Source organism: Phacochoerus africanus, chromosome 12 (assembly GCF_016906955.1).
Source record: "Phacochoerus africanus isolate WHEZ1 chromosome 12, ROS_Pafr_v1, whole genome shotgun sequence".
Lineage (NCBI taxonomy): Eukaryota > Metazoa > Chordata > Mammalia > Artiodactyla > Suidae > Phacochoerus > Phacochoerus africanus.
Genome location: NC_062555.1, coordinates 61375007 through 61388618, shown reverse-complemented (window position 1 = coordinate 61388618; position 13612 = coordinate 61375007). Strand labels below are relative to the sequence as shown.

Here is a 13612-nt window from a genome sequence, read left to right as displayed (position 1 = left end):
ATCAATTATTAGCTTTTTATTCTAAATTACAATGAAAATGTTACATTTTTATTTTTCATGTCATACATGTCCTGAGTTATTTAGAACCATTTTTAATAAAACACTATTAACTGAAGGATTATCTTTAAAATGTTTTGCCTTCCCTCATTTTGTGTATTTACCAGATGCAGAACTAATAGCTTCAGTATCTGAAAGCATTAGATAATCTAAAAATATACAGTGTGTCTGAAAAGTCTGGATCCGTAGCATAAACTTATTTTCAAGCAGTATATTTTCATATGTTATGCTCAGTGTATTTTTCTTCAAGTTCCATGCACCTTTTCGGTGTGTTTACTGTACTTTTATAGATTAGCAGTTGGCCTGTTGCTTCATCTATATGAGTAAATACAGTACATAGCATACCACTTGAAAACATAGCATACCCTTTAAAAGTAAGTTTATCCTAGGTTTCCACATGTTTTGCTCACCTGTTCATTGTTAGATTGTATTTTGTCATGATCAGAATCGTTACTTTCCTGGGCCTCTGTGCAGGTTCCTCATGGACCTGAATGGCCGTGTGTGTGCCCACGCCTGGGTACACTCTGTACACGTGTGTGAGCTGTTGGTGAGCACTCCCGTGTGATCTAATTGTAGTTGGAAGATGATGTTCCTGGTCTTGTTTCCCCTTCCAGTCTTCCTCACAGACCACTTGTTACTTGGAGCTACTTTTTCCGTGCTTGAACTTTTGGATCTTCTTTTAGGTGCAACGAGGGACGTGTTGGGAGGCATTGTGAATGTAGCACAGACGAGGTGAACAGTGAAGACATGGACGCTTACTGCAGGAAAGAGAACAGTTCAGAAATCTGTAGCAACAATGGAGAGTGTGTCTGCGGACAGTGTGTATGTAGGAAGAGGGATAATACAAACGAAATTTATTCTGGCAAATTCTGCGAGTGTGATAATTTCAACTGTGATAGATCCAATGGCTTAATTTGTGGAGGTGAGACGGGGTCTGAAGATGGTTCTATAACATGGTCCTGTCTAATACAGTCAAAAATCTTGAGAGTTTGCTTAGTGAATGGATAGAAAAAAGGCAGCACTGAGGGTCACTCTATCCTATAGATACACTTTCATACATATTACTGCTTGTTCTTACTTTCCAGTCAATGCTGTGACTTTGTATTTTTACCATTGTTACGAGAAATGATATTTTTTAATTTCAGGAAATGGTGTTTGCAAGTGTCGAGTGTGTGAGTGCAACCCCAACTACACTGGCAGCGCCTGTGACTGTTCTTTGGATACTACGTCCTGCATGGCTGTAAATGGACAGATCTGCAATGGCCGGGGTGTCTGTGAATGTGGGGTCTGTAAGTGTACAGATCCTAAGTTCCAAGGGCCAACCTGTGAGATGTGTCAGACCTGCCTCGGAGTCTGTGCTGAGCATAAGTAAGTATTTCCTGATTGCTTGAAGTAGGTGATACTGTCCGTTGGCCTAACTATGTGTAATTATTTAAGACTTTTAAATCTTAATAGCTGGTGTTTGTCACATGATATTGAAGTATGCCATATGAGAGTGGTGGCAGCATTCTTTCAATCTGAATTTACTATGTAGTTGAGTCCATGTGGTAACCTGTGTTAGATTAGCAACACCACTTGCTTATCTTTGGATCAGACTAAGCACAATTGAAGGTTTTGTCTTTGAAAAAAGACCTATTCCATCAGCAACACATTTAAAATATTACTTTGGTTTTATATTGTATATTTAATATCTGATAGGGCTAGTTTTATTTTAGTACTCATTTCTTTTGGAGGATTTTGGTTTGAGTTATCTATAATTTCACCTGGGAAATTTGCATCTTTAAACTTTTTTTTTAATTACAGTATAGTTGATTTATAATGTGCCAGTTTCTGCTGTACAGCAAAGTGACTCAGTTGTGCATACATGCATTCTTTTTTTATATTCTCATCCATCACGGTCTATCCCAGGAGACTGGATATAGTTTCCTGTGCTGTACTCTAGGACTGGTTCTTTTTTTTTTTTTTTTGTCTTAGTCCCACACTTGGGGCATAAGGAAGTTCCCTGGCTAGGGGTCTCATCAGAGCTGCAGCTGCCAGCCTGCATCACAGCCACAGCACCAGATCCAAGCCATGTCTGTGATCTACACCACAGCTCACGGCGGTACCCGGTCCTTAACCCACTGAGTGGGGCCAGGGAGCCACAACGGGAACTCCGTGGACCTTGTTCTTTATGAAATTAGCATCTTTATGTTTAGTCTTTTACTAGAAGTTTGTGTGTTTCTTCATTTATTGAAATCTTCTGTCATAGCTCTTGGTTTAATTTGTTCCAATTTTGAGTTTAGCACATGAAAAGTAATCTTTAAGCAAATATTTTAAATAAGAAATATAATGATGTATGTTTTAACAGAGAATGTGTTCAGTGCCGAGCCTTCAATAAAGGAGAAAAGAAAGATACATGTGCCCAGGAATGTTCACATTTCAACATTACCAAGGTTGAAAATCGGGACAAATTGCCCCAGCCAGGCCAGGTCGATCCCTTGTCCCATTGTAAGGAGAAGGACGTTGATGATTGCTGGTTCTACTTCACATACTCGGTGAATGGGAACAATGAGGCCACTGTTCATGTTGTAGAGACTCCAGGTAAAAGTCATTTTCATTTATGTCTTTTTACTGCTTAGGGCAATTGGCAGTTTCCCTTGTATCTAGGAAAAGCTTTGAGCTGGACTATTTTAGGTTTATTTGGGACATTTCTAATCTCTTAAAGCTAAAATAGTATTAACTACATAAGAAATAAGGGAAAGAGCAAATTTTAAGTTTTATGATTAGAGAGTTTGAAGAGTATATCAGCAGTCCACACACAGCTCTCAGCACAGGGCCGGACGGCACGGGGCCGACTCAGTAAGAGTCATGTCACTGTGAGTGATATATGTATATGTATATTTTTTAGGGCTGCGCCTGTGGCATATGGAGGTTCCCAAGCTAGGGGTCGAATTGGAGCTGCAGCTGCCAGCCTACCCAACAGCCACAGCAACACTGGATCCCAGCTGCGTCTGTGACCTACACCATAGCTCACAGCAACCCAGGATCCTTAACCCACTGAGAGAGGCCAAGGATTGAACCCTCGTCCTCATGGATGCTAGTTGGGTTCATAACCTGCTGAGCCACAATGGGGAACTCCCTACGAATGATATTTAAATATACTTGATTTAGAAGGGGACACTGGGAAACTTATTTTGTCACAGGATATTATAGAGCATGGCTTTGTTCAGCTTCTCAGAAGATGAAACATTTTTTATCTTGGTTTTTCCAGATGATTTTTAAATATTCTTTGCAATTTTCTACATTTGTGTTCAGGTTTTTATGGGAATATAAGTTTTAATTTCTCTTGGATAAATACTCAGAATGGATTTTGGGGGCATATATTTAACTTTGGAAGAAAGAGCCAAACTTTTAAAGTCTGTATTATTTTGCATTCTCAGATATTTTGCAAATAATTGTCTTCTGGTCTGTGCATCCTTCTTTTCATTGTCTTAAGTGTTTTTTTGAATATCTGAAGCTTAAATTTTGACAAATCACATTTGCCAAGTTTTTCTTTTTTAGATTCTGCTTTTTTAACTAAGACCTCTTGGTGTATTTCAAAGGAAACGATTTTTTCCTTTGTTTTCTCCTAAAAGTTTTATGGTTTCTGGTTTATTTGAGCTGATCTTGCTTGGCATATAGGGTGATGTTCAGTTTTTTTGTGCATGGATAGCTGGTCATTCTTACACCATTTCTTGAAAAGATTGACCCTTCTCTACTGTGGTTGAAAATCAGATGACCTTGTATGTGTGGGCCTGTTTCTGACTCATGATTCTGTTCCGTTAATCCATGCATCTGTCTTATAGTCAATACAACACGGTTTAAATTACTGTTGCTTCAAATCCAGTTGTGAAATTTGGTAATGTGAGTTATCCAACTTTGTTCTTTTCCAAAAGTGTTTTTAAAAGACTTTTCTAGTTCTCCTCCTCCTTTGTGAATTTTAGAATTAACTTGCTTGACATCTATACACATCCTGCCAGGATTTTGATTGGGATAGCATTGAGTTTATAGATCACATTGGGGGAGAAGTGACATCTTAACAATATTGAATCTTCTAATATAGAACATGGAATCTCTCCCCATTTATTCAGGCCTTCGATTTCTTTCATCAGTGTTTAGTAATTTTCAGCATGTAAATCTTACACATTTTTTGTTAGAATTTTACATTGGTATTTCATGATTTTGATGCTATTGTAGAAAATACTGTTTTCTCATTTTCAATTTCTAATATAAAGAAATCAGTTTCTGTTATAAAATACATAGGACTTTTCTTTATTGGTCATGTCTCCTGTGGTCTTGTGAACTCATCTGTGAACTTTTAGTGTCTTTTTTATAGATTCTGTGGGATAGTGTCCATTGACTTATCTTGGATTTTAATTCCTTAGTGTTTTTTATGAGACTCTTCAGCTCTCTGTAACGTGGGCTGTACTTCACACATACCAACCCCTTGTGTGCTCATCGTCTGCTGCTTATTTTACAGAGTGTCCCACTGGTCCAGACATTATTCCAATTGTAGCTGGTGTGGTTGCTGGAATTGTTCTCATTGGCCTTGCACTGCTGCTCATTTGGAAGCTTTTAATGATTATTCACGACAGAAGGGAATTTGCCAAATTTGAAAAGGAAAAAATGAATGCCAAATGGGACACGGTGAGTTGGAAGACATCTAAAAAGGAATATAACTCTTCTAAGACATGTTTAGTAATTCTCAAGCTGATTGTTAAAGTCCTTTAAATATTTTATTCCCCCAAGACTTTACTCAGAAAATTTGCATTTAGCCAAAACCAGAAAACACCCTAAATAACGTCCCATTAAAACAAAACAAGAATGTTTATTCTGGTTACTATGGTTAATATTTTTATTTCTATAATAGTTTTGTCTTTTTTCTTTTTCAGGGCCACACCTGCAACATGTGGAGGTTCCCAGGCTGGGGGTATAATTGGAGCTGTAGCCACCGGCCAGAGCCACAGCAACGCCAGATCCGAGCCACATCTGCAACCTACAACACAGTTCACGGCAACGCCAGATCCTTAACCCACCGAGTGAGGACAGGGATCAAACCCACAACCTCATCGTTCCTAGTTGGATTCGTTTCCACTGCGCCACCACGGGAACTCCTATTTCTGTAATAGTTTTGATCTTAAATCTGAACTTCTGACTTTTCTTATGAAAGATATAATCCTCAATAATGTTACATGTGTAGCAATAGAAGATTTCTTCTTGCTTTATTTTTTCAACAAAGAACCTTGAATGGAAAGCAGCCAGACTCAAAGGGCTGCTGTACGATTTATATGAGTGTTGAAGAGGCACAACTATAGGGGCAGAGATGAGATCTGTGGTTTCTAAGGCCTGGAGTTGGGGATCTAGGGATGATCTCCACTGTGGGTGTGTTTTTACATTTGAGAATTCATGGACCTGTGTATTTCAGGGTATTTTTACTCTCTGCAAATTACAACCTGATAACCCTTGCTTTATACAAAATTTAAAAGCTGTAAGTGGTGAAAGTTTATGCGAGCATTTAGGGCTTTGAAATAGGGGTGACAGGGTGGGGCAGCCGAGGTTGGCCCTGTGATTTCATCTTTTGGTAGAAGAAAGCGGTGTCAGGGTTTTAAATTGTAAATGAATCTTAGTCATTTGCATTTTGCTACCACTTGCTTGGGTTTTTAAAAAAAGTGATAAATTCCAGGAAGTGTAAAAATAGTAAAATTTCTCTCTTAAAGTGTTTAATCACTATGTATGTCATTTTTTTTCTGATGAAATCATTAGAAACTATTTCTTTCACTTTAGCAAGAAAATCCGATTTACAAGAGTCCTATTAATAATTTCAAGAATCCAAACTATGGACGTAAAGCTGGTCTCTAAGTTGCCGTTCGTATTTTCTTTGATTTTCTGTCTTTGCATGTGAAATTTACCCTTTTTACTGCACTGTGTGTCATTTATCACTTTTGCTTTTTTTTAGTCTGTCTTTATATGGCTATACTATGGCTTTTCTTTTTTATGTTAATTAGAATAAGTGTTTTGAAGGGCTTTGAATTAAGCTTGCTTTATGGTGTAGAAGCAGCAGCTTTGTTGTAGTGAAAAGAGAATGCGCTTTGTGATCAGACCTGGGTGGAGTCCCAGCTCCTACACTTAGTAAGTAGGATGGCGCCGAGTCCCTTCACTTGGCAGAGCCTTAACAGGGGTCAGTAATGATGTTGTGCAGTGTGGTTGTTTTTGGCTAATGATAAATGAGTGGCAGCCTGTCAGTTATAATCCTCACTGCAGTCCTTTGCTTTGGGTGGTGGTGTTATTCTTATATAACAAATCATTATATGTAAGTTTTAGGGTGAAAAAGTGAAAAGTGAACGTGAAATCCCAGCTTTAAAATAGGAGAATAAATGAAACCTGTCATAACATTTATATAATCTTTAACTACAATATCATTGTAGTTGGTTGAATTGGTTCTAGAAATATTTTTAAAAGCTTTAGTCCTTGATTGTAACTTAAATCTCTTTAAAATCAGAACTTCTTACTTATGTATGTACTTGCTTGTTATTGAATAATTCTAATATTCAAGGTTCTGAAATTCAACTTTCCTGGAAAGGTAACAAAGACTTTAAAAGAGAACAGTTCTAGTCACAGTTTTAAATAAAACTTAGTTGAAAATTTCATGGTGGTAGTAAAGCTTGGTTTACTTATTCTGTCAGCTAAGGTTATTTTGATGAGTGTATGTTTTACTTAGATGACAAATTTATCATTTGTTCTTTTATTACTAGTAGATAGGATTCTTTCTTATAACTGATTTTTCATGAAGTGCTTCTAGCATTTTTTTTTTTTTAAGGAACTGCACCCACTGCATATGGAAGTTCTCAGGCTAGGGGTTGAATTGGAGTTGGAGCTGCCAGCCTACACCACAGCCGCAGCAACACCGGATCCGAGCCGCATCTGCAACCTACACTGCAGCTCACGGCAACACTAGACCCTTAACCCATTGAGTAAGGGCTGCTTCCTCATGGATACTAGTTGGGTTCACTACCCCGGAGTCCTAGTGGGAACTTTTAGCATCTTTTAATATAATTATGTAAGCCCCTAAAACTCTGTGAACAAAAGGTTGTGATTAGAGCTATTTCTCCTGACTGGTGATCCAGAACTTTCCTAACTGCTTTTATTCTTACTTAACATAGGAGAAAACTGAGGTAACTTGACCAACTTCACATGACTAGTCAGTGGATGGGCAAACCGCTCTGTTACCTAGAAACTGGCACTGCAGATTTCTCTACTGAGAATGTATTTACAAAATGATAACAAATGACTTTTTTTTTTTTTTTTTGGTCTTTTAGGGCTGCATCTGCAGCATGTGGAGGTTCCCAGGCCAGGGGGTCCGATCAGAGCTGTAGCCGCTGGCCTATACCACCGGCACAGCAAACAGGATCAGAGCCACATCTGTGACATACACCACAGCTCACGCCAGTGACAGATCCTTAACCCACTGAGCGAGGCCAGGGATCCAACCTGCGTCCTCGTGCATGCCAGTCAGGTTCATTAACCACTGAGCCACAACGGGAACTCCTAAATAAGATCTTAAAGTATGGGAAAGTTTAATATTTTTAAGAGATACAGGCAATACCAATAACATTAGAAAAACCGTTGCTTCTCAGAGTTTCCTCTTACTTCTAAGCAGATTTTTAAGACTTTTGAAATGGCAAAGTTGTATTTGTTGGGAGAAAATTACAGTTAGATTCATGTGTGGGTAATCTGGTACATTTTCCTGTTTATAAGAGACTTGATACATCTTTCTCACTTAATACTTCCTAGAAAGTCATTTTTAGGAGGAAACTGATTTGCTGGGATTTCTTCTCTTCTCTGCCTCTTCTCTCTTTTCTCCCTTTCCCTTCATATGGTTACAACTTCTTATATGAGAAAAATTTCTGTATCTCCTTTTGAAAGGTGAAATTTTCACCTTTGCATATGTTAAATTGTGCTTTGAAGGAAATTATCAATAATTAATAGTGAAACTTAATGTTTTTGTTAACTCAGTTTTTGGCTAAACTATTACTTCTTTAGTCAAAATATGCATTTTGACTAGTTCAAGAAGTGAAAGTCTGATAAAAATTTCTTTATTCATCAGTGAAATCCAGGCAAATTAATGGGTATAAGTTATCCTGAGAGATTTTCTCAAGGAAAATTAAGGTAAAAATAAACAATAGAAATTAATGAATGAACATTAAAAAATTAAGTCATGGGAGTTCCCATTGCGGCTCAGTGGTTAAGGAACCCGACTAGGAACCATGAGGTTGCAGGTTCGATCCCTGGCCTTGCTCAGGGGGTTAAGGATCTGGCGTTGCCGTGAGCTGTGGTGTAGGTTGCAGACACGGCTCGGATCCCGCGTTGCTGTGGCTCTGGCGTAGGCCGGTGGCTACAGCTCCGATTCGACCCCTAGCCTGGGAACCTCCATATGCCACAGGAGCGGCCCTAGAAGAGACAAAAAGACAAAAAAAAAAATTAAATCATGGCTTATAAAGCTCTTTTCCAATATGGAACTAAGGTTGCTAATCAGTTAATTATGTCATTAATATATTTCAGATAATAGGAAGGCATTCTAATCATTTCAGCACATAAGACTATTCATGTAGGTACATTAAAAAAATCAAGTTATCAACTTGGTAATTGTTAAAAAGCTGTTGAGCACATTAGATATAGGCTCCTGACCTGCCACAGTTGTGTGTGCATTTCTAATGCATTACAGAGGCGATGCTGTAGCCACCATGCCAGCCCTTCCAGAATGGGCACCAGGATGGCATTTTACCGAGAACTGAGGACTTCACTGCTGAAGTGTTCTCCATATTTAGAGAGGCTTTGCTTTTTGTTGGGGAGGAGTTGCACTCTGAATCCTGGGGACTAACCTGCATTGTTTTAGCTTACCTCTGTTGAATATAATGCCCAATGCAGAGAGTTTAAGTTTATATCTAACCTTGCATGTTAGAATTTTGTTTGGATGGGCTTTGAAAAAATAAATATTAGTGTTTGTGTATATGAGTCAACTTTTCTCCAAAGGTAAGTTCTGCTGTATAAATTGTACTTTGTATTCATCTGTAACTTAGGTGTTTTTTCTTCTTTCCTTTTTTTAATTAATACCTCCCTTGCAATTTTTAAGTATTAAATACTAGATTTGTCTAATATCTTAAAGAAACTTAATTATGGAAATTTAGTTTCCCGGCATATTTGAAAGAATAGGCAATAGTAACCTCATGATAGGAAGGGGAAATAAAGAACGTTACGTATTTATACGGATCACTTGATCAGAACGTAGTTGACAGGATCCAGATTTCTGTTTCCATTACGAAATGTCTGCTGTAACATCTGTATAGTCCCGTATGAGCTCCAGTTGGGATTAGAGCTCAGAATTTGGTATCTCATGTGATTTTTATTATCCCGATTATATAATGTTGGCTCAGCAGGATCCTAAGTTCCTCCATGTTTCAGAAATGACTGGTCAGGGTGTGTTTTGTGGGGTGGGGCGAAGGCTTGTTGTCGGGGTTCGTTCAGTATGCAGACTCACTCTTGAGCCGAAGTCATAGAGGTTTATTTCATGTCTCTCGGGACCCAGCCCTCACATGTTACACTCTTCCTCAGGGGTTTCCTACCCGCAGGATGAAGTCCGTCTTGTAGCAGAGCGTGCAGAACCGTTCACGTTCGGGCACTCTTCCTGTCTCCCTTCCCTTCCCTGCTCCTCAAAACATACACATACGCCCTTAAAAACTTTTGAACCATGTATATTTCTACCTAAGTGTCCCATTCTTTTCCTAAAACCTTGACTGTGCATGTGAACATTGTGTATGTTTTTTTATACCTTTATGTTTTATCTGTATATAGAGTCCGTTTCACTTTGAAAATCCCTAGTCTCTCAGAGTCAGTCCCTGTTTTCTTATACTGGTCCTCTTTTATGTACCTGATTCTTTTTTGTACTTTTTCACAGTGCCTTAATTTATCTTTATGTTTGTCATCCATCAAACTGTACCCACCTAGGAGGTAGAAATTGTGATAATTAAAACCAGATGGTGGCCTGGTGGATAAGGATTTGTCATTGTCACTGCTGTGGCCCAGGCTTCATCCCTGACTTGGGAAACTTGGATGTGCTGCAGGCATGGCAGAAACAAACAAAAAAGGCCACCCCAGACCCAAATATAACCTGCAGTGAAATGTGAATAAAATTTAAAAGCAAAAATTACTGTTTAGATGTTTATAAATATTAAAAAATCACCTCAAATGGTTTTATAGTAAGATACAACTAAACAGCATTTCAGAATATTAATTTTTGTCTAAAACCTTAAATGTTTCTAGTTTCATTTAATATCAGTTTTAAGTGATTTGCACTCTTATTTCCCCTGATGTAGGATTATTTGGCTAGTATTTCTCACTTTTCAGGTCTACTTTCACTTTATAAGAACAGGAGAAAAAGAATGCTGTAGCAGATATTTAAATGTATCACTTAGTATAATAGAAGTTTTAAAGAAAATGATAGTGTGGGGATGTATGTTATTTTCCCGTTTTAAAATGTCACTGTCAGTAAAGTTTTGGATCTTAAAAAGATCTCTGGTGTTATGGCTTGGAGTCATCTACTGGGTTTGATTTCAATGCTCTTTAATAAAATAGAGTATTATACAATAAAATATTGTATATATTTCAATAATACAATATTGAAGGATAGTTATTTCCTGAAGAACGGTAATTAATTTTGTCTAAGCAAATTCGGCAGTGTGATGACTTGATGCAGGCACTGCCCTTAGTGATACTGTGACAGCCTTATCCCAGAATTCTCTGCAGCTTTTATGGCAGAGCCTCAGGCGGACGCTTGCCTCACAAAAAAACGAAAGCCAAGGAGTCTGTTAATTATCAAGCACCATTGTGCATGGTAAAAGGTTAAAAACCAGGCAGTTGATGGCAGAGAGTTCCTCAAGACAAGTTCAAAACTTGTTTCAAGACAGGCATTCAAATCTAGTTTAAAAGAGAAAAGCCATTTAATAGCACATCCTCCAGCGGAGGAAGGACTCAGAATTGTGAAATAATGCCAGGTGACAGAGGCACCTTTAGACTCGTAGGCCAAAGCTTTTATTTTTAATTTTTCTACAAACTTTTATTAATGCCTTAGAAAAAAATTAAAAAGTTATCTGGACAGATAAAATGGAAATAACTTTGAAAATGATCTTTCAGTATTGTCTTGTAAATAATATATGTGACTTTGGTAGATTGATCATTTTTTTCACTTTCCTTTAGGGTGAAAATCCGATTTATAAGAGTGCTGTGACAACCGTTGTCAATCCAAAGTACGAGGGGAAATGAGCAGTGCTGTGCAGATCCGCAACACTGAATGCCAAGGAGTAACTGCAGTCACAGTGAGGTAGCTTCAGGGCAGCGTCGCCAAGGGTCACTATGGGCAGGTTCTGAAAATGTATAATATGTATAATTTGAAATTTTTTTTATTATTTTGAAAATAATGTTATCACCAATGCCAGGGACTGACAAAAGACTTGAGACGGGATGGTTATCCTTGTCAGCTAAGGTCACATTGTGCCTTTTTGACCTTTTCCTCGTGAACTATTGAAATGCAGCTCTCATTGGATTAAGTGATATTTCTAGAGTGATTGAAAAGACAGTAGTTTAAAGTAATGAGTATGGTGAGAGTATCTGTTAGTCAGGTATTAAAACTGATTTTTAGCTTTGCAGATATGTCAGTTTTTCAGTTACACAGAATCCAAAGTAAATGGTTTTCTAGCTAGTTTAGAATTGTTTTAAGTTTATTATTTTGCTATTTGCCTAATATTAGACATGACTGATGACATATCTGAGAGATGGGTATGTTGGAAGTTACTGGTGTAAAATAATGAAATATCTGGTCTCTAAAGGCCATAGGAAAAGTCAGTTGGGAGGGGAAAAATGTAGCTTTAAAACCTGTGTGCCATTTTAAGAGTTACTTAATCCTGGTAACTTTTTGCCTTCTCTTTTTAAATTCAAGCCTTGGATAAAAGTATTGGGAAATTTTCTGCAAAAAAAAAGTTCTTTATTTAGCATTATTTACATAAAGGCCTTAATTTACATAGTACTTGCTAAATTCAGGACCTTTGGGTGAATTTATTTTTTTCATTTTATTTTGTTTAAAGCCTGGTGCTTTTTATCACCTCTTCTTCTAATCATTTAATGTATTTGTTTGCAATTTGGGGTAAGACTTTTTTTTAATCAGTACTTTTTTGTTGATGTTTTAGCTGTACAGTTGCCTTTTAAATGAACATGTGAAGTTGTACTGTGGCTTATGCAACAGCTATCACTTAAGCAGTTCTTACTTTCATTTCAGTTAGTGCTGTAAGAGACCACTGTATATTTACTCCTCACTGTTTGAATTCCGTTTTTTGTTTCGTACTAGTCACATTCTTATTTTAAGTGCCTTTTAATTTTAACAGTTCACTTTTTACAGTGCTGTTTACTGAAGTTATTTATTGAATAAAAATGCGTAAAATATTTAAATTGGATGTTTCGGCTCTATATATTTCGTCATTTTGTGTGCATGAAATTTTTTTTTATAGTTTAAAGGGGTTGGCAGGAAAAAATTTCTGGACAGTGGGTATTTTACTTTAGCTAAAAGAGAAGGAGTGAAGGAAGGAAGATAAAGATGATAAAATAAAATTTGAGACTGTCTTTGTGCCCTTTAAATAATACTGGATAAATCCTTTTCTGTCTTCCCTCCCCAGGAGATAGGCTTCACCCCCAAATAAGCAGAATTAACACTTTATGAATATCATCTTAGAGCTGTTAACTAGAAGCTGGAAATTTTATTTAAGATACAGACAGAAATTTTTTTTTTTTTAATTTAGCTTTTTAGGGCTACACAGGAAGCATATGTAGGTTCCCAGGCTAGGGGTCCAGTTGGAGCTACAGCTGCTGGCCACAGCAACACAGGATCTGAGCTACGTCTGCAACCTACACCACAGCTCAGGGCAACACCGGATCCTTAACCCACTGAGCAATGCCAGGGATTGAACCTGCAACCTCATGGTTCCTAGTCGGGTTCATTTCCACTGTGCCATGACGGGAAATAGTTACTTTTCTGATAAGAAAGTCTTTATTTTCGTTTGGCTATGGTTTATTTATGTTAGAAAGTATATGCATCCATAAAAAACACTTGTGTGAAGGTCATCGAAAGAAACACTGGAACATTGTTCTTAGAACATTCAACAAGTGTCATATTTGGAGGAGAGGATTTGCAGTGCTGCTCCCATTTTAAAAAACTGGTCTCCTTTTTACCTATTCCACGTAAAGGTATTTTCTCTACATTAAATTTAGTCTTTCAGTTGAGAACTGTCATTATAAGCAAAATTACCTCGTTTGTGAACTATCCAATGAACCTGCTTCCTTTGCTGTTCCCACCCCCACGCTGCTGCTTGGCCCAGCTCATTTTGTTACACCCGAGGCTTACCCAGAGGAACTCAGTTCCATGTGTGTGCCCTAGAAGTCTGCTTTTATAATGAGATTTTGTCATAAATATCATAGGAACAAAGTTTATTTTCTG

At 37.6% G+C, this 13612-nt stretch overlaps 1 protein-coding gene across 2 annotated transcripts in view; it reads left to right on the top strand.

The window, feature by feature from the left end:
- Positions 1 to 12570, top strand: part of ITGB1 (integrin subunit beta 1) — a 52043-nt gene extending 39473 nt beyond the window's left edge. The window contains exons 12-17 of one of the 2 annotated variants that reach the window (XM_047754493.1): positions 741 to 979; positions 1203 to 1425; positions 2405 to 2637; positions 4556 to 4722; positions 5860 to 5940; positions 11326 to 12570. In XM_047754493.1, the coding sequence (XP_047610449.1) occupies positions 741 to 979; positions 1203 to 1425; positions 2405 to 2637; positions 4556 to 4722; positions 5860 to 5934 (937 nt within the window). In that variant the 3' untranslated portion in view covers positions 5935 to 5940; positions 11326 to 12570. The remainder of the gene's footprint in view (positions 1 to 740; positions 980 to 1202; positions 1426 to 2404; positions 2638 to 4555; positions 4723 to 5859; positions 5941 to 11325) is intronic. The other variant, XM_047754494.1, reaches the window with a different exon arrangement.
- The last annotated feature ends 1042 nt before the right edge of the window (positions 12571 to 13612 follow it).